Source organism: Leucoraja erinacea, chromosome 12, assembly GCF_028641065.1.
Source record: "Leucoraja erinacea ecotype New England chromosome 12, Leri_hhj_1, whole genome shotgun sequence".
In the NCBI taxonomy this organism is placed as follows: domain Eukaryota; kingdom Metazoa; phylum Chordata; class Chondrichthyes; order Rajiformes; family Rajidae; genus Leucoraja; species Leucoraja erinaceus.
This window is the reverse complement of record NC_073388.1, coordinates 46,857,819-46,880,024: the sequence shown is the minus strand read 5'-3', so window position 1 is coordinate 46,880,024 and position 22,206 is coordinate 46,857,819. Positions and strand designations below refer to the sequence as shown.

At 42.9% G+C, this 22,206-nt stretch overlaps 1 protein-coding gene across 2 annotated transcripts in view; it reads left to right on the top strand.

Moving 5' to 3' along the window:
* The window catches only part of tmem255a (transmembrane protein 255A), a 50,709-nt gene that overhangs the window by 4,870 nt on the left and 23,633 nt on the right, over positions 1-22,206 (top strand). The window contains exons 3-4 of one of the 2 annotated variants that reach the window (XM_055644074.1): positions 540-602; positions 18,599-18,688. In XM_055644074.1, coding sequence (XP_055500049.1) covers positions 540-602; positions 18,599-18,688 — 153 coding nt within the window. The remainder of the gene's footprint in view (positions 1-539; positions 603-18,598; positions 18,689-22,206) is intronic. The other variant, XM_055644075.1, reaches the window with a different exon arrangement.

The following is a 22,206-nucleotide window of genomic DNA, read 5'->3' as shown; positions in this document are numbered from 1 at the left end:
TTTGCATTCGTCTGGATTGTCCTTGTACAGAAGTAAAGAAATTCATGGTACTCCGTGTTTTACCAAACCAGATTTTTAGTTTAGAGATTCAGCGTGGAAACAGACCCTTCAGTCCGCCAGGTCCACGGCAACAAGCGGTCCCTGCATATTAACACTATTCCACACACACTAGGGACAACTTTTACATTAACCAAGCCAATTAACCTACATACCTGTATGTCTTTGGAGTGCGGGAGGAAACCGAAGATCTCCGAGAAAACCCACGCAGGTCACGGGGAGAACGCCCAAACTCCGCACAGACAGCACCGGTAGTCGGGATCAAACCCGGGTCTCCAGCACTACAAGTGCTGTAAGGCAGCAACTCTACCGCTGCGCAACCATGCCGCCCATTTGGTGTTGGTTTTGCCATTGATGAATCAAAAATGCAAATGGCACGTACAGCGACAAAGCTAGTTTGGCGGAATTTTTGTAAATGCAGTATAATTTTGATATTTTTTCAAGAAATGTCATTTTCATGGATTTTTTGTTATCATTTACAGCTTGGTTTTGGATCCTTTCTGGGACTGATTGGATCAAATCTACTTGAAAATAAAAGGCAGATGGTAAGTTGAAGGTTTTCCATTGAAATCAATCACACACCTTTATGCTCCAGTACATGTATTTCTGATAACTATCTTAAATAAGAATCGGAAAAGTGAATGAAAGTTATCGGGGAACCAATCCTTGAGTACAAATCATTTAATCTGCTGGCCCATTAACTTTGGGTGTGATAATTGTAAAAGGGTCAGAAGTGAAGAGAGGAGCAGAGTTTTGTTTAATTGGTGATCTGCTTGCCTAGGACATTCTGAAGGAATTTAAAGTGTTGGAAACCATATTTGTTTAATGTATATTGCTTCAGAAGAAACACTCTATGAAGCTGTAAACTCATCATAACTTGAGAAGCGTATAGAGATTCTTCGTTCTTAGATAACCTCCCTTTTAAAATCTTTATCTATTTGACTTGGACTGTAGTCGCTTATCGTCTGTTGCTGTGGGGTGGGCGAGAAGCTGGAAGGCTTCCTGAAGACGACTTTCCTTTTTATTTCTTCTGAGACTTCCATCTGAGACAAACTGGCATCATCAGGGAGAAAAGTTGCACCCAAGTGCCAAGGAGGTGTGAGGATACCAGTACCACATGCCCTGCAAATTTTGGTCCATTGAAGTCGATGGAACTGAATGTCGGGGACTGAGTATAAAAGTTAGACAATGCTCCGTTTTGGTGTGTGACCAAAGACAAATTCCCCCTCCCCACCTCCAAATGTTTACAGTGCAGTAGAGTAGAAAGCCCCAGTGGTGGATGAAAATACTTTTCCACAGGCATTGGTAATCATTTTGTAGCATTTAAAAGCTAGTTTCCCATTGTCCGCTATCATTTTAGTTTGGATATTTCAAATACCATAACATAGGAATGTAAGAAATAGGAGCTGGTGTTTGGCCTCTCAGACCTGATCCACCATTCAGCAAGGTCATGGTTGATTTATCACTGCAAGGCAGTTTACCTGAACAATCTCCATCCACCCACTCCCAATCCCTTGATTCCCTTGGTATCCAGAGATCTGTCTATCTCTGTTCTGAGTTCCCTCAAAGACTGAGCCTGCACAGAAACTCCAACGTTTCACCACTCTCAGTCTTAAGTGGCCAACACCTTATTTTATGACCGTGATCCCTGACTCTGGACTCATCAATCGGGGGATATATCTTCTTTGCATCCAACCGGCTGAGTCCTGTGTGAAGTTGGAAGATTTAAATACAATCACCTCTTGTTCTAGATTTAGTAAATTTACCATTCCTGGAGTGTTCTATTGCAAATAGATCCCTTTTAGGTAATATCTATGTTTATTCTGTTAACAGATCTGTTAAGCTGAAGCAAGTATGAATGTCATTGTTCCACTGTCAGTACCTATAAAGCCCCTATCCCACTTTCCCTAGTTGCCACAAATTCTCCCAAGTTTTCCCCTTGGTTCAAACTCGGAGAATTACAGTAATAGCCAGCCGTGGGTACTCGCGGCTATTTCCTTTATTCGTGGACATTTTTCAACATGCTGAAAAAACGTCCCGACTTACCTGATGCTCCGAGTACCTACGCCTGGCATTACGAGCTGCTACGAAATATCTACGGACTCCTACGGCCTCCTACGGACTCGCTATGGACATTCTCCGAGTTTGAATCAAGGGGAAAACTCGGGAGAATTCGCGAGTAACTCGGGAAAGTGGGACAGGGGCTTAACAGTTAAACACTCTTGATTTCTCGACTGTACACACATCTGGTTTTCAAATCCTGTCCATGATAAAGTCCAAATTAAATTTAGAAATCATTATTACTTTTTGTTTGGTGATACAACGCCCTTTGTACCAGGAAAAATGTATGAAATGCATTAATGTAATTGTAATAGTCACAAAAAATTACAGAATATGCTGGGAATGATCAAGTCAGTCAGAGAGCAAAAGGGATTACACTTTAGATAGATGACCTTGTATCATAATGTGAGGAGTTTGCATATTCTCTGGGACTGCATGGGTTTCCTCCAGATAATGGCCCTCTTTCTCAGGCGGGTTCATTGGCTGTTGTAAATTGCCTCCTAACATTGATTTAGATTTATTATTGTTGTCTGTACCGAGGCACAGTGAACAGCTTTGTTTTGCATGCTATCCAATTAAATCGGGTAATACTATACATAAATACGAGCAAGTCAAACTCAAGTACAATAGGTAGATCGAAGGGAAGTTGAAGGATACAGAGCGCAGAATATTGTATTGCATCAGTTCCACAGATAAAGTCCAATGCACACAGAGGTGAATCAGACCTAGCTAATGGAAGGACATTCAGAAGCTTGATAACAGATGGGGGGGGAAGCTGTTCCTGGGTCTGTTGGGGCGCGCTTTCAAGCTTCTGCCCGACAGGAGCAGGTAGAAGAAGGAATGAGTGGGGTGGGATATGTCTTTGATTATGTTGGCTGCTTTTCTGAGGCAGTGTGAACTGCAGATGGAGTCAATGGTGGGGCATCTGGTCTGTGTGATGGACTGGGCTACATCCAGAATTCTCTGCAATTTCTTGCAGTCTTGGGCAGAGCTGTTCCCAAACCAAGCTGTGATGCAACCTGACGGTGTGCTTTCTGTGGTGCATCTGTAGAATTGATTAAAGAGAAAAAAAAATCAAAGGGAGTTAGTGGGGATGTGTGAGATGCACGAGTTCAAGGTATAAGGAAAGGGGAATAGGACTGATGGAATTGTTTTCTATGGAGACATGATTTGCCAAATGACGCTTTCCAGTATCATTATAAATACCAATATTTTTATTAGTACTGATGTGTAACTTTCATTTCCATGATTGTTATCATAAAGCAATGCCTTTTTATTTCCCAGTCACAAGGTTTCAACAAAGGTTTCAACACTAGTGTATGGTGAATGGAGCAGGGTGGGTTTAGTTCTTACATGCAATTGTGATCTTGAGACCTTAAAAAAGTCAATTGGCTTATTAGCAAGGGTTAAATATTATAGTCATAGAGTTATACAGCACAGAAACAGGCCCTTCAGCTCAACTTGCCCAGGCTGACCCCATCTACACTCGTCCCACCTGCTGACGTTTGGCCCTTATCCCTCTAAGCTTTTCCTATCCGTGTACTAAATTTTGTTTAAATGCTATCGTGGTACGTACCTCCGCTACCTCCTCTGGCAACTCGTTCCATTCACGCACCACCATCTGTGTGGAAAAAGTTGTTCCTCAGATTCCTATTAAATCTTTCCCCTCTCATTTTAAACCTATGTCCTCTGGTTCTTGATTTCCCCTACGCTGGAAAAATACTCTTTGCATTCACCTTATCTATTCTTCTCATGATATTTTGCACCTCTATAAGATCACCTCATCCTCCTGCATTCCAAAGAATAAAGTCCTAAACTGCCCAACTTCTCCCTATAATTCCAGCCATTACATCCTGGCAACGACCTCATAAATCACTCTTTCCAGCTTAACAACATCCTTCCCATAGCAGGATGGTGAAAACTGAATACAACACTCCAAATGTGGCCTCACCATGTCTCGGACAAATGATAATTTTACAAACTTCTGTTTCAACTAACGCAGATATATCTGAGTCCTTTGGGTGATAGAGAGCTACTATGAGGTGTTATGGATGATTGTGTAAGGGTAAATTCCTATTAAAATGGATTTTTGAGTGGATAAATACCTATCACCTCCATGAAAGTGTCCTCGGGATTGGATTGTTTCGATCAGTAATGATCCAGGAAGAGCTCTATTATTTCCATTTGACGGGTAATAGTATATTCCTAAGATAGACACAGAATTCTGAAGTAACTCAGTGGGTCAGGCGGCATCTCTGGAGAAAGAGTAGCCATCAGGCTATTAAACTTGGTTCGGACAAAACTCTGAACGTTAATAGCCCATTATCTGTTAGTTGCACTTTATCAGTTTATTTATTCATGTGTGTATATATTTATATAATGGTATATGGACACACTGATCTGTTTTGTAGTCAATGCCTACTATATTCTGTTGTGCTGAAACAAAGCAAGAATGTCATTGTCCTATCAGGGATACATGACAATAAACTCACTTGAACTTGAACGTGATGTTTTGGGTCGCTTCTAACCCTTCTTCAGAGTGAAAGTAGAGGTAGTGGAAATAAACTGGTGGTGAGAAAAGGCCAGAACAAATCAGGGCCAGCAACAGATGATCTCGGGGAGTGTGGAGCCCATAATGGCCCATTGTTGGCTGAGCAAGGTGTGATGACAAGAAGGATACAAGGATGACAAGAGTGGAACTGATAGGACGATTACAGTGGGGCGCGGAGAGAGAGGAGGGGACGGGAGGAAATGCAGGGGTTACTTGAAATTAGAGAAATAATGTTCATACCTTTGGGTTGTAAGCTGCCCAAGCAAAATATGAGATGCTGTTTCTACAATTGGTATGTGGCCTCTCTGACAGTGGAGGCCCAGGCAGAAAGACAGGGTATTAAAATGTGTGGTGAACGGGAGATTGTGTAGGCCAAGGTGGGCTGAGCATAACGATCGCCAAGTCTATTCTTGGTCTCATCTATACATAGGGGTCCACACTGGATACAGAAGATGAGGTTGGAAGAGATGCAAGTAAACCTTTGCTTCACCTGAAAGGACTGTCGGGATTGGCTTGAGCTGAGAATGCTATGGCTGAGCCTTGAGTTTGGTTTAAATTTAAGCCTACGGTCCAGATTTGGTATGGTCGTGGGGTAACGCTTATGGATGAGACGATGAAGACTCATCATTGTCATCCTTGCCTCCAATCTCAGAATCCTCTGCTACAGTTTCTGAATTCTTTGCCTTTTGGCCAACATTGCTATAAAATATTGCCTTTTGGCTCAATATGTCAATTTTTCTGTTCAATCGTTGAGGCACTGCACTCATAAAATAAAAATAATGCTTGGTCTTGACATCTACATGATTAAATTTAAATCTATTGCAGGAATATTGCAGGATCAGGTGAAGGTTATCAACATCTAGTACGGGGGAAAAAAACAATTGGAAAAGTTTAAAAACCTGTGGATGCTGGAGATCAGGGCTGGCCTTAGGGGGTGCCACAGGTTCCCAGCCAAGGTTGAGCCACAGGTTCCCAGCCAAGGTCTGTCAGCCCAGTTATTTAGTATATATTATGAAATTGTACACTCAGGTGCTATTTATTATACACTGTCTGAATCTCTCCTGGCTCCCGTTTGACTGTCAGTACCTCCGCTAGCTTCAACCTTTACCGTAGCAGCTAATTAACATTAAACTGCATTATGTGATTGGTCATAATGCCTTTGGAGACAGCGGCTGATTGGACGGGAGGAGACCTATTTGTTGATTGGACGGGAGTGTTAAGGCAAGCTGGTTAGTGATTGGACGCAACCCCCTTAGAGACAGCGATTGATTGACCGCCAAACAATCAGGCACAAAAAAATTGACAAATAGGAAAACAAAAATTGCTGGTCGGTGCGAACTCAGTGGACTATCTGCGCTGTATCTCCAAACTAAACAGTATAACTTGCAGGTACATTCATTTAAAATTAAATTCAGTGATTATTTTGCATGATTTCTCACTGTATGTGTATGTGACGAATAAACTTGACTTGACTTGTGTAAAGCTCAGTATCTGACCAATTTCTGTTTAACACGTTTGGTCTGCCGTGAGCATTTTTCTCTCCCAAAACAGTTCTAGCAATACGATCAACGAACCAGACAGCAGTTGGACAGTCATGTGATTAGCAAGCCGATTGATAAGATTTGATGGGGCACCCTGAGCTTTTTTGCACTATTATTAGGGTTAAGTTATTGAATTTAGTCGTTTCTCATACGTTCTCATACAATCAATGAGTATTGTGTTTACACGCCTGTTATGCTGCTGCAAATACGAATTTCATTGTTCTGTTGTGGGTACACATAACAATTATACATTCTTGACTCGACTCTTCACTCATGCATTTGTGCAAGAGAAAACGGGTAACTATTGCACTCTGCGCCAAGTTAAAAAGTCAACAGTTAGTCAGGAAGTGGCTATTTACCTCCAAAGAGCAACCCTTTGTTATGTGGCTTCACTAAATGGTGTCACTCAATATTCCTCCAACAGTTTTTTTTTTGCTCAAGATCTGCAGCATCTGCAGTCGCTTGCGATTTAATACTATGTTCCGCTGCAATCTAACTAATGGATGGCCCATGCTGAAGCACACGCAGCATTGAAATGCTAATGCACAATTAGCAAGAATATTGAACAATACAGTAACATGGAGCTCAGAGGACACTGGGGTTTAATTTTACAAATGCCCATTTTCACGAAGCAAGTATTGTTTGGAAACAATACCAGTTTGTAAGAAGGCAGACTTTGCACTGACCACTTGAAAATAAATCAGTAGTTAACTGGCAATGTAAATGTGATGGTGGGCCTGCCACCAAAGCAGCAGGCACCGTGGGAGGAAGGTGGGGGAGAGGGAGATGAATGTGGACGGGCAGGGGGTGAAACAAAAAGATAAAGAGCTGGTTTCAGTCTAACAGCAGTACAAAACTTGAAACAGCTGGTCACAGGGCCTAGAGGCTGAAGTGCTTGCTTCAGGCTGCTGTTGGACTGAAACCAGCTCTTTATCTATTTGTTTCACAGAATCACTTCAAGCCCGGTCTCTGCATTATAGGTGAAACGTGAACAGTGATGGAAATGGGTTTTAGGAACTAGGGGTATGCTAAGGTCCGTGAGGCTGAGGTTGGGAAGGAAGGGGCGGGATATTGATGCCGAATGTTTTTTAAAAAATCATTATTTAACAAAGCAAATTTGTATTTCCGTACGAAATACGGAACATTAGCGCGGGGGCCCTCCTTAGGCGCGGCGCCCATTTGGGAGCAATCGGTCCAATCGACTTAAGGCCAGCCCTGCTAGAGTTCTGTAATACAAACGGGCAATGCTGGATACTCTCAACAGGCCAAGGAGCAACTGTGAAAAGAGAAACAGTGACAATGTTGCTGCAATATAACTAAATGCAGCCTTGTACCCGAGTCTGGTGTATCATGCAAAGGTGGCTGAGGTTAAAATATCCCCCGTTAGTTATGGAGGTGAGGTTAAGATTAACAAAGCTTCAACTTTGCAAATCAAATTAAATCGGGAAGTAATTTTGCACAATTGTAGAACTGCCAAGACCTTTCATATTACAAAATCTTTTCAGTCAGTCCAGGTTAAAGTGGTGTTCTTCCTCCTTCCAGGAATTCTGCACAATCCTCTCTCTCTGAACCCCTTCTATGATTTTTCTTGATCTCCAACTATGTTCTCCTCAAACGTGCTGCACCCCATCTATCAATTGTCAGCTCTTGCCCCACACACTTCCCCTTACCCTCGTCGCCTCTTTAGCTTGATACATTTCACTCTGCTTAGCTCACTCCACAGATGCTGCCTGACCCGCTGAATTCTTCCAGAGCTTTAATCTTTGCACTATATGGAAGGAGAAATTAATATTATAGCACCCAGTTTTTAGAAAACTTTATTGTATTGTTTATTATTGTCGTGTGTGCTGAGATTCAGTGAAAGCCTTTGTTTGCATAAAGTGGCAGAGAGTTAGTGTTGCTGCCTACTGCGCCAGAGGCCCGGGTTTGATCCAGACTAAGGGTGCTTGTCGTAGGTAGTTTGTACGTTCTCCATGTGGTTTCTCCGGGTGCTCCAGTCTCCCCCCACATTCCAAATCCAAATCCATTCAGGTTAATTGACTTTTATAAATTGCCCCTAGTGTGTAGGGTGTGAAACTGGGAACTAGTGGGTGGGTGATTGTTGGTCGGCGTGGGCTGAAGGGCCTGTTTCCACGCTATATCTCTAAAACTAAAAAAAAAACTAAAACTATCCTGTCAAATCAAATCAACAAATCATACATGAGTACAATTAAGGTATACGCAAGTGCAACAGGTAGAGCTAGAGGAAATTACCAGAGTGCAGATATAGTTACACTGATATAGCGTTACAATTACAGAGAATGCAGGGGAAAAAACACAAAAGGCCTGCATTTAGATGGGTTGGAAGATTGAGATTACAGCCTTGTAAATCTTTTCAGAACCTTTTGATGTAATGACATCCTTGACAGAATTGCATGCAATATTCAAAGTGAGGTCACACCAACATCTTGAACTACTGTAACGTGACTTCCCAACACTTGGCCTCAATGGCCTGACTGATGTAGGTGAATATACCAAGCATGTTCTCCACCACCCTGTCTGACTGCATAGAGAGAGATCGTGAATACGTGATTTGAAGGAGTTCTTTGTTTGACATTGCTAACGTTGAAGTTGGGGAAACTGCATTTAACGCATGTTTGATTGTTGGAAAGCTTTTGAATGTTTTCTGAGGGGGGAAAGGGACAAATAACAAAGTACAGGAAGGTAGACACATAATACTGGAGTAACTCAATGGGACAGGTAGCATCTCTGGAGAGAAGGAATGGTTGACGTTTTGGGTCGAGACTTCAGCTTTTTGTGCCTATCTCTGGTGGAATCCAGCATCTGCAGTTCCTTCCTAAACAAACTACAGGATATGACTTTGGAAAAACAATGAGTTGGAGATAAATGAGGTTTAAAAAGAGTGGAAGCAAGGCAATTGGCAAAGTATTGTCAAGTATTGTCAAAGTATTGCCAATTTATTATCGTCGTTTTTAAAGTATGTATGTGATTTAGATAAGGTATGGTAAACTGTCTCAGGATATACGCTGAATATCAAAATGATGTGGATTAAGTAATTAGAAATATTGCAAGCACATTTAGAGGACTTAGATCTATTAGATATCTAGACAAAAGGAGATTGATGCAACGTGTTGTAAGATAATTGATATTGAAATAAAGGGGCAAAGAGATGATGTTTAAATGGAGCACTGGCTTGAGCTGATTAAGCAGATGTTGGGTGAAATTGATTGTACTGGAAATAGAATTGTGCTGAAGATTAAATTGATTTTTTATTCACCAAATATTATTAATAGAGGCAATTCCCCTCCCACAGGGCTTTTGATAAATGAACATGTGAAGCTGTCGGTATTGTATGTGACTTTTTAATAATGGTACATCAAGCATGGGTTCCATTAACAGACGGACAGAGTGCACATCCAGAGAGGCTGTTGTACTATTTATAATATTGTATACATTTCTGGAAACCTAATCTCAGGAAGGATATTGAGCTGATTAATTAGCGAACTCCTGGGAATACCAAGACTGCAGTTAAGTGATCATCTTGCCTAAGTCAAGTCACAATGCCGGACCTAAAATCAAAAATCTGCAGATGGTGTGAGTAAAGAAACATGCTGATGTGAGAAGTCAGACGTGCAGCATCTGTGGAGGAAAGTAGACAGGTGATGTATCGGGTCTGAGCCCTTCATCTGGAAAATGCTACTTCAAGCAGCATACAGTATGTGGGGAAAGAAACAGTTAATATTACATCAATGACCTTTATGAGAATAATAACAGACTGTTCTCTCTGTAATTGTCATAGAATCATACAGCATGGAAACAGGCCTTCTGGCACAGCTTGCCTACTCAGACCAAGGTGCCCCATCTACACTAGTCCCATCTGCCTATGTTTGGCCCATATTTAGCCCAATTGTCTGCTGCTCAACCATTTCATTCAACTGGACCTCAGCTGTAATTGTGTATCACTAGCATTTTGCAAGTAAAACACATTTCAGGCCACTGTTAGTCATTGCTTTGAGATCAAGAGTTCAAGAGTTTATTGTCATGTGTCCCTGATAGGACAATGAAAGTCTTGCTTTGCTTTAGCACACCAGAACATAGTAGGCATGAATTCTGAGCAGATCAGTGTGTCCATATACCATTATATAAATGTATACACACATGAATAACTAAAGTGCAAATAAACAGATTATTGGCTATTAATGTTCAGAGTTTTGGCCGAGCTGAGTTTAATAGCCAGAAAGAAGTTGTTCCTGAACCTGGTCGTTGCAGTCTTCAGGCTCCTGTACCTTCTACCTGAAGGTAGTGGGGAGATGAGTGTGTGGCGAGGATGGTGTGGGTCCTTGATGATGCTGCCAGCCTTTTTGAGGCAGCGACTGTGATAAATCTCCTCGATGGAAGGGAGGTCAGAGCCGATGATGGACTGGGCAGTGTTTACCACTTTTTGTAGTCTTTTCCGCTCCAGGGCGCTCAAGTTGCCGAACCAAGCCACGATGCAACCAGTCAGCATGGTCTCCACTGTGCACCTATAGAAGTTAGAGAGAGTCCTCCTTGACAAACCGACTCTCCGTAATCTTCTCAGGAAGTAGAGGCGCTGATGAGCTTTCTTTATAATTGTATCGGTGTTCTCGTACCAGGAAAGATCTTCAGAGATACACATGCCCAGGAATTTGAAGCTCTTGACCCTTTCCACCGTCCGCCCGTTGATATAAACGGGACTGTGGGTCCCCATCCTACCCCTTCCAAAGTCCACAATCTGTTCCTTGGTTTTGTTGGTGTTGAGAGCCAGGTTATTGTGCTGGCACCATTTGGTAATTCGGTCGATCTCACCTGTACTTTGACTTGTCCCCATCAGTGATGCGTCCCACAACAGTGGTATTGTCAGCGAACTTGATGATGGTTCGCACTATGCTAATGTACTCCCAACCATGCATCCTGATTCACCAGAAGGACAAGTGGTACAGGTTTAGCACAGTCTGATGTATATGACAAAACTAATCTAATCTACCTGCAAGCTCTATTCCAAGTCGCACACCATCCTGACTTGCAAATATGTCACCAGTCCTTCATGGTCAATGAACATAAATTCAAAACTCCCTCCCCAGCATCTCAATGACAGTTTCTTCATTCGAAAGACTGCATCTATTCCGGAAGGCAGCACACCAACAACCTCCCAAAGGCCTTTTAGACACCAAGTTATAGGGAAGATATAATTTCAATGAAGAGATGAGGAGATTCACCGGCATTTTGGCTGGGATGGAGTGAGGAGGGGACACTGGAAATGTTAAGTTTATTTTCCCAAGAGCAATGTGGGGACCTGACTGTGGTCAACAAGATTATTGGGGGGGGGGGGGGAGCAGAGAGATATATGTCATGGCAGAGGTGTACAAAAATGAAAGGCAGAGGCTTAAGGCAAAGGGCAGGGTTGTTTAGAGGGGCTTTGAGGAATAATTTAGACGTTCATGAATTGGCATGGCCAGATGGTTATGAGCATTAAGGAAAATGGGATTGGTGTAGATGCTCTTTCTGGATGTTTGGCTGTCAATAAATTGCCATGATATGTGTCGTATATTAAAACGACATCTGCTGTCAAATGCAAGTCCTAACAGCTGTCCTCGCACGGCACTGGGAAGCCAAGTCCACAGCATTGCATGGTTGAGGAAAGTTGCTGACGAGTTACTGGAGTCACAGTGGGTGGGCAGATGCCTCAGTAATCTCAACCTTGGCTGCAATTCACAACTGCAGCAAATAATTTGATATATAGATGAATCCAGGTTTTAATTATTCCCCTTCTCCGTTGAGATGTCCGCTAGATCGGGTACCCAGTGGCACTGCCAGATGGATCACTATAGCTGACATCCCTTAAGAACGACTAGATTGCCAATGAAAAAGCACTCCCGAGATTCAGTGCACCATCACTAATCTCAATGTCAGATTTTCAGCAATGATCCTGACAAGGCAGCAATTGTCTGGAAGTGAATGAGGTCAAATATGTTAATTACAGATGTTTTCTTGGTCTATTATTTCACCATTGTAGACCCCATCCCAACCCAGGGTACAATCTCGTCAAGGCCTTTCTCAACCAATATAAAACTGATGACAGGAAGAGACTCTGTTCCCAACAAGGGATCATCTCCTTACATTTTTTGGTACCATACACGCATAACCAGCAGCGACATGCATGTTCTCAGACACCAGTGCCCTACCGTTACATAATCTTGTACTTTGGTTCCAGTCCAACATTGAAGCCACGGCCATCTCATCCTCAAAAAGGCAAACAGCTGCAGATGCTGGAAATTTGAAATAAAAGCAGAAAGTGTTGGAGACAGTCAGAAAGTCAGGCAGCTTTGCTGGAGCATAAACAGAGTTAACAGTTCAGGTTGATGACCTGAAAGCCCAAGTTTTGATGAAAGGTCATTGCCCTGAGACATTAACTCTGTTTCTCTCTCCACAGATGCTGCCTGATCTGTTGAGAGTTTCCAGCATTTACTGTTTTCGCTTCCTTCACAAGTTCAATCAATGCAACCTTCCAAGACTAGACCCCAAGAGGAGCCGAGAATGCCAATATCCATGGCATCCTTGAAGATTGCTTTGAGGTGAGCAGCTCCATTTTGTGTAGCAGATTTTGACAACCAGTGCTTTACAACCACACCTGGCATTATCTTTCTGCTTCCTCCCCTCAACCACCATTTTAACTTCCTGCTCTGACATTGCCTTGCTCTTTGTCCTACCCAATATTGTTGGAAATGTTTCCCTGAGCCCATCCCATGAAGCTCCTCTTTCTAATCAGCTGCTCGTGTTCCTTTATGCAAAAGACAGTTATTGTCACACAACCCAAGGTAGAATGAAAAGCTTTGTTTTGCATGCTATCAGATAATACATATCATATATACAATCAAGTCAAACTCAAGTACAATAGGAAGAGCAAAGGGGAAGATACAGAGTTCCGGATATAGTCCTCAGCATTGTAGCACGACAGTTCCACAGGCAAAGTCCAATGCCCACAATTGGGTAGAAGTGAATTGAAAATATATACTCCTCCTTCCTATATTCTTATACTTTTATCACTATCCCAACATTTCTTGAAGATCGTCATTTTAACCCTATGAACCTCCCAGCCTCATCAAATGATTTTTATTTGTTCACGTTTTACAGAGAGCTTGCATTGAACCGCTCAAAAACCACTTGCACCAGCTAAATCTCCCAGTGTTTCGGAAATACGCCTTCAACTCGTTAAAAAGCTGCTCTGTAAATTCCTACTCCTTTCTGTCCTCGCACCATATCATTGTAGCCATGAGCTCACTTTCCCACAATTAGCTCATTTAAACGGCAGCCTGGCTCCCCTGAACATGTGTCTTGAGGTTTTCCAGTCCCATCTGATTGGTAGCCTGCACTCACCAGAGAGTGCGTGGGAAGGAACTGTAGATGCTGCTTTAAACCGAAGATAGACACAAGGCTGGAGTAACTCAGCGGGACAGGCAGCATCTCTGGAGAGAAGGAATGGGTGACGTTTCGGATTGAGACCCTTCTTCAGACCGAGAGTGATTGGCTTCTGGGTCTCCTCCTTTCAATACCATTCAATCAATGCAAGTGACACAATTCAGTCTGCTCCCATAATCACATCTGCAACTTTATTGCTCAATGTGGACACAAAATCCTGGAGTAACTCAGTGGGTCAGGCAGCATTTCTGGAGAAAAACAGATTTTGCGTCGAGACCCTTCCTGAGAGTGAGTGTCAGAGCTCCCCTGACTCTTACTCTGAATAAGGATATCTACTTTTCTCCAGAGATGCTGCCTGACCTGCTGAGTTGCTCCAGCATTTTGAGTCTATCTTCAGTGTAAACCAACTTCTGCAGTTCCTTCCTACACTATATAGCTCACGATGACTATGATAGATAGCTACATCCAACCACCTCCGCAGATACCCAAATGTCTGATTCAGCCACAACTTGGTCATGAGGGGAGATCTCATTGAAACCTACCGAACAATGAAAGGCCTGGTTAGAGTTGATGCGGACAGGGTGTTTCCAGTAGTGGAAGAGTCTGGGACCAGAGGGCACAGACTCAGAATAAAAGGTCGCATCTTTAAAATGATAAGGAGGAATTTCTTTAGCCAGAGGAAGGTGAATCTGTGGACTTCAGTGTCACAGACAGCTGGGGGGGGGGGGGGGGGGGGGGGGGGGGGGGGGCAATCATTGGGTATTTACCGTATATGTGGAGATTTATAGGTTCTTGATCAGTAATGGTGTCAAAGGGAGAAGGCAGGAGAATGAGGTTGAGAGGGAAGGTTAGATTAGTCTTGATCAAATAGCAGAGTGGACAGTGGACTAAGTTGCCTAATTCTACTCTTGCCTTATGACCACATCTTATTCCTAAGTAGGAATGTGATTCTGAAGGGTCTGTTCGTGTGCTGCAGAGTCTATGTTCTACACCATCTTGATCTACCGCAGTTAATGTTCATCCCATCACTGGGCACCTCGTCATGATGACTTCATTCATAGGTATAGGGCTTCCTAATCTGATCTGGTGCCCTTAAATGTATCATCTTCATCATATGTTTCATGTTTGGTGGGAGTACTGTTGTGAAGTCCCATTTCCATTACTTCTGCCCTGACTCCACCATGTTTGCCTGTCCAATACTGTACACTTGGCTCCCTGCTACCTTCTATAACAGCTGTTGGGTTTCTCCAGAACTTGCACCTCAATGTAGTGCACCTACCCTATATTGAATCCACTTTCTGCGTTCACCTGACTTGGTCTTGATGATAAAGACCATGCCATCGTTACTGACTTCATGGGCCTATTCCATGCCTGAACTTCATGTCCTGAGGAACTGCTTCACATCACATCACACCCCTTGCTGCATCAATGCGAGATCCACTGGTATAACCCACCACATTTGAATTATTTCAGTAAATTCCAAAGACATTGGATCGAGCAACAATTTGGGGTACTGGTAGACCCAATAATGTTTCATGCATCTCTGATCCTGTCACCAGCAGTAATATCACCTTGCTCTCTCTCCTCTGCTTTGTTGTTCTTTGTCCTTTGCTGGTCATCTTGTGTAACTTAGACAAATGGTTCTCTCTGCTTCCACTCCTGGAACTTCTTCACAATCTGAACACCAGGATCTGTTTCAGCAACAGACCATAGTCTTATTGAGTCATACAGCATGGAAACGTGCCCTTTGGCCAAACCCGTCCAAGACGCCCCATCTAAGGAAGCGTAATTTACCCATGTTTGACCCATCTCCCTCTAAGCCTTTCCTATCCAAGTACCTGTCCAAGTGTCTTTTAATTGTTGTCACTGCCTAAACTACCACCTCGGGCAGCTCATTTATAGCATGGTATGCTCACCACATAAAGGTGTTATACTCATACACACTAGAGTATGCAGAGTCGAAGCTACAAAGCTATCAGATTGTTAGAAAGGCCCATACGTGTTAGGTTTAGGATAGGAAGTGACCACATGCAAACTGGAGGAACAGCATCTCACCATCCACTTGAGTAGCTTACAACCCACCGGTATCAACATTGAATTCTCCAAATTTAGGTAACCCCGAAACCTCCCCCTTCCCTTTCTCCCCCACACCCCCATTTCTTCTTCACCGCCACCATCCCCTCTCCCCCCCACCTCCCTTGTCCCTCCCCTTTTATCTGCATGGCTTCATAATTTGCAACTCTTCAAACTTTACTGTTTTTCAACTCGGGCCTTTAAAAACATCTGCCTATCAACGCCCCCCCTTGTCCTGTTGAGATATTCCAGCACTTTGTGTCATCTTCTGTTTGGGTTAGAGTTCTTCAAGGAACAAATGTTTTCATCCACAATTCCAGACTGCTAATTTCCCACCATCAATGTAGTTGGGAATGGAATGCAAGCAGTGGCTTGACTTCAATATCTGCCTCCCCTAAAAGATACATTATGCATGCTGGTGTTGCTGCTATACAGCATAATTTGTGTTTCCTCGGTTGCCTACGTAGTAACAACTGGCCACACAGTCTTGTTCCCCAATTGGTAACGTATATAGATTTAATCAACTTGCATTTGTGAGTTGGAAGCTGACCCATAGATAAAGCAGCATCTTTTTTTAGTTTGGAGATACGACATGGTGACAGGATGCAGTGACATCCATTGACTCCATTTGCACTTCACGCTGCCTCGGCAAGGCCACCAGCATATTCAAGGACGAGTCGCACCCTCTTCTCTCCTCTCCTCTCCCATCATGCAAGAGGTACGGCAGTGTGAACAAGCATAGCTCTAGATTCAAGAACAGCTTCTTTCCAGCTGTTATCTGGCAACTGAACTATCCTAACAATGACTAGAGAGCAGTCCTGTACCATCTATCTCACTGGTGACTCTTAGATTATCTTTAATCCGACCACTGGACTTTATCTTGCATGAAACGTTAATCCCTTTATCATGTATCTGTAGATGGCTCGATTGTAATCATGTATAATCTTTCTGCTGACTGGTTAGCATGCACCAAAATTTTTTTCCTGTACCTCGGTACATGTGACAATAAACTAAACTGAACATGTAATGGTAGCACAGCGCGTAGTGCTGCTGCCTCACAGCTCCTGACCTTGGGTTCCCGGTGGAGTTTACACACTTTGCCTCGTACCACCTGGCTTCACCCTCACATATTCTGGTTTGATTCCACTTTTCAAAAGTATGCTGTAAAGTTGATTGGCTACATTGAATTATCCTAAAGCAGAAGAATGCTGCAAAATAACTAAAAGTTGAGCACAGGTGAGAGAGAACAAGTTGCTGGGAAAATAAGGAGATATTGAATTCTGGACAAATGGAATTTTATTTTAGAGGCACATTATGGAAATAGGCCCATCGGGACCATATTGACCATTCATCACTCATTCACACCAGTTCCATGATATCCCATTTTTGCTTCCACTCCTTACACTAGAGGCAATTTTTACAGGCCAATTAACCAACACATCTTAGGGGTGTGGGAGGAAACCGGAGTACCCGGAAAAAAACCCACACACAGTCGCAGGGAGAACGGCAGACAGCCCCCGAGGTAAGGATCTCAGGTGCTGTGAGGCAGCAGCTCCACCAGCTGTGTCACTGTGATGCCCTAGAATTGTTCTGCTGGGAGTCAGCAAATAACTACCTCCTGTGTTGTAATAAGTAAAGGAAAGAAGTCTAAGATAATGTCATCATATAAATAAATGCATCTTTTTGATATAAATGTTCTCATCACTTTTGTCCAATGACAAGAACGTACAAACTCCGTACAGACAGAACCTGGGTCTCGAGCACTGCATGGCAGCAACTCTACTGCTGCGCCAATCCAAATAGAGGCTAAAGAATTGCAAAAATTTGGTTCACAAAGTGGCATAAACCACACTTCCTGCTTCTTGTTTCCCAGTAATCTGTTGAAAGATTTTGTTCGCATTTACACCACGATTAGCACAACCTTTGCAAAGATGAGCTTCCTAATCATTAATGCATTGCAAACTGCCGACACAACTCCGAGGCAGAACTTGGTCAGCATCAGTTTGGTCGCATTAGCACAGCAAAGCATCCCACAGCAAATTTCTGCTGAACCGTTAGACTAATTTGTGCAGAGCAAGCCATGTAATCAAGGACTGGATCATGTCCAAGAGTCCAATATGGCTTAATGGATATTAAAAAAAACTGAGCAAGCTATGGGTTTGAGGTCAGCATCTCGAAACTGAGGCAATAAATTAGATCGTTAAGCTTCAATTCAAGGTCAATTATAACAGTATAGATTATGTCATTTTATCTCAATCTCTGTACAAAGATAATTTGACCCTTTACAATTTAGAAATTCAACGATTTGCATTGCTTACCAAAGTTCTGATTGCTCAGTATCTGATGCATTAAAGAATTACCAGGACTCATGTGACCAGGATCTGTTTAAACCAGGACCTTCGTTTCATGGTGACATCATATTTAGAATGGTACCAAATGCTCATTAATAATAGACGTCTGTACGATTTGTTTTCTATAGACTTGACTATCAGGCAGACTAACTACGACAGGCTAGAGCTTTGATTCACTTCTTCTCAACTTGCAGATAGTCATTTAAATGTTCCTGAACATGGTAACGGCAAACTCTAAGTGAGGTGAAACAATGTTGACGGGGTGGGGGGGCGCAGTGGACAGAGCACATGAGTTCGGCAAGACAGTCACCTGGTCTTTGCTTGGTCTTTTCGCCCCTGCCACAGTCAGTCTGAGGAAGGGTCCCGACCCGCAATATCACCTATCCATGCCCTCCAGAGATGCTGCCTGACACATCATTATTTGGATTCGTTTTGCAAACCATTGCATTATGTGCCCTTCAAAATGAAGGTAAAAATCAGAAAGTAAAGTCTGCATTTTGCATTGAATGTGCATTCTGTCTTTTTAGCTGGTGGCGTCGATTGTGTTCATCAGCTTTGGTGTAGTGGCGTCTTTCTGCTGTGCCATTGTTGATGGTGTATTTGCTGCCAGACACATTGTGAGTATAATTCTTCTATTGATGCTGTGTTCCCGGAGATTCAATGCTAATCAGAAGGAACTGCGGATGCTGGTTTACAGAAAAGGACACAAAGTGCTTGAGTAGTTCAGCGGGTCAGGCCACATCTCTGGAGAACGTGGTCATCTCTGGGTGACGTTTCGGCTCGGGACCCTTCCACGTTCACAGAGCAGGAGAGCAGCAGGAATCACAGAGGGAGCAGTGAGAGAGGATCTTGCAGAACTCCTGTCATGATCCCGACTCAAAACGTCGCCTATCCATGTTCTTCAGAGATGCTGCCTGATCCGCTCAGTTACTCCAGCACTTTGTGTCTTCTTTCCAGTGTGAATTAGTTGTGTCTGTTTTCCATACAATCCCATGTTTTAAGTGACTTTGTCCTTTTGTGACTTATAGGCACTTGGTTATTAGGAATGTTAACACGCTGTCACAAGGGGCATCCCCAGTGAAAACAGCTGCTTGTACAGTTTAGTGTTTATATGTTTATGTGAGATAATCACGAAGAAGCTGTGGCCCGTGCACCATCCTGCTAAATAATTGAATGAAAATGGTCTCTATCCTGTACATTGAGAACTCCAAGCTAATACACTCTCTCCCACTCATTACATCCTATCCTTGTACATTGCATACATTTTTATAAGCCCTCCTTGGAGGCAAATTAAATACTGCTTTTTTCCGTGCTGTAATTGTTATATGGTTATTATATGGTTATATCTATTATGCAGACACATAGTTTTTGTAATTTTATTCCGGCTAGTCTCAATCTAAGGAGCAATCTGAATTTGGATTGCTAATATACAGTGCATCATTTCATACACACTGCCTGAAGATCACTCACCAGCTTAATTGTTTTGATATGGGAACATGATCTTTCTGTGAGATTTAATCTAGCTCATCAGATGCAGGGGAATCAATCAGTATACAGTGGATTGGAGGGATACGTGAGCTTATTACTCATTAGCTGTACAAGGACAGGACTCGCAGGCACTTACCTGAATTGCACTCGGCTGAATTCTCATTGTCGTAGTCAACACTTTCTCTTTGATCACTAAAACTGGTGACCAAGTTATTATTGCTTTGTTGCTTGTCTGAGAATTGTCTCCTTGTTTCTCATTAATACACATTAAAACAGGGTCTGTATTTCAGAAGTATGGAAAACGAGGAACTGCAGATGCTGGTTTACAAAAATAGGCACAGAGTGCTGGAGTAACTCCTGTATTTCAGATTTTCATGATAGGCTGTTCGGTGCTTTTAGACATGGTGATATTGTAAAAGGAGTTCTGAAATGGAAGTTAGAGTCGTAGACTCATACAGCACAGAAGCAGGCCCTTCAGCCCAACTCGACCATGCTGATCAAGTTGCCCCATTTCAAGACCCATTTTCCCGCCTTTGTTACATATCCCTTTAAACCATTCTTATCCATGTGCCTGTCCAAATGCCTTTTAATTGTTGTTATAGTACCGGCCTCACCTACCTTCTCTGGCAACTAAACTTGGTGGAGTTGACTTGATGGGCAGAATGGCCGATTCTGCCCCATCACTTATGAACATGAACTAGTTGCATATGCCCACTATCCTCTGAGTGAAAATGTTGCACCTCGGGTTCGTATTAAATCTTGCCGCTCTCAACTGAATCCTATATCCCCTGATTCTTGATTCCCCAACCCTGAGTACAAGACTCTGTTTATTCACTCTATCAATTCCCATCCGATTTTATACATCTTTACCTTGGATGTTGTTTCATTCCCCATAACCAGATGAGTTGCTGTTTCTTCCTTGTAGACGTTCGAATAAATTGCGTTTAGTTTAGAGATACGGCGAGGAAACAGGCACTTTAGCCCACCGAGTCCGCGCAGACCAACCATCCCCGCACATTAACACTATCCTACACACACAAGGGACAATTTATTATTTTTACCAAAGCCAATTAATCTACAAACCTGTACGTCTTTGGAGTGTGGGAGGAAACCAAAGAACTCGGAGAAAACCCACGCGGTCACGGGGAGATTGAGCAAACTCTGTGCAGGCAGCACCCATAGTCAGGATTGAACCCGGGTCTCTGGCGCTGTAGAGCAGCAACTCTACCGCTGCACCACCATGCCACCAGAAAAAAGACTGCAGATTGCAATCAGGTTTATGATTCTCTTTTTTCCGTTACCTATGTTCTTATCCCATTTTATGAATGCATAATCTAAACCCCCTAAAACAATAATTGTTCATTCCCAATTGCTTTGCTGAGTAGAATGTACATTTTGTCTACCTTTTCTCCCTCACTCCTGTGCAATAACCTCAGCGAACAACTTTGTTGAGCATAAGTGGGGCATATTGATGCGTGTAAGAAGATGTGTAAGGAGGAACTGCAGATTCTGGTTTTAATCGAAGATAGAAACAAAGTGCTGGAGTAACTCAGCGGGACAGAGAGCATCTCTGGAGAGAAGGAATGGGTGACGTTTCGGGTCGAGACCCTTCTTCAGACTGAACCAGTGTGAATGGGTGATTGATGGTGAATGTGGATCAGTGGGTCGAAGGGCCTGTTTTCATGCTGTATCATTATACTAAACTATACTAGAGAAGTTAAACAAAGAATAATGCTGAATCAATGGATCAATGACTTTATTGTCACGTGTACGTAAATACAGTGAATTTATTTTTTTCCGTACAGTTCAGTGGAGAAGTGTAGTACTAGTAAGTGACGACTGCACTGTTTGGACCCTGAAACACTGGCTTGTAGGGGTCACAAGAATATGTTTGAGTGATTATTTACAGACACAAGTATATTTTAGATTTGTTCATGAGAAGATTATCACATTTCTGAGAAAAATGTTGAGGGGTTACAAAACAAGTTGATGTAGTGAGAACATGTTAGAAACTAGACATCTCCATGGAGGGGGTAGATTGAATCTCTGGAGATGTCTTGGCTATCACAAAGATGTTTCTAATGTAGAAGTAGGGAAAATACGTATAAAAGTGGCAGTTGAATCATTTCCTCTGGAGTTGGATTGTTTGATCAACCTGTAAAATCAAACTTGGAAGTGTAAGGCATCCAATTCTCCAGGTAGCACGAAGATAATTTTTCTGTAAGCATCTTTAGTTTTTTTTAGTTTAGAGACACAGCCCCGGGAATAGGCCCTTCAGCGCACTGAGTCTGCACCGACCAGCAAACCAATTAACCTACAAACTTGTGTAAGAAAGAACTGCAGATGCTGATTTAAATCTGAAGAAGGGTCTCGACCCGAAACGTCACCCATTCCTACCCTCCAGAGATGCTCCCTGTCCCACTGAGTTACTCCAGCATTTTGTGTCAACCTACAAACTTGTACATCTTTGGAGTGTGGGAGGAAACCGGTTCTCGGCGAAGACTCATACAGGTCACGGGGAGAACGTGCAAACTCCATGCAGGCAGCACCCATTGCCAGGATCGAACCCTGGTCTCTGGCGACGTAAGCGCTGTAAGGCAGCAATTCTACCTCTGCGCCATCATGCCGTCCCATTTACATATAAACA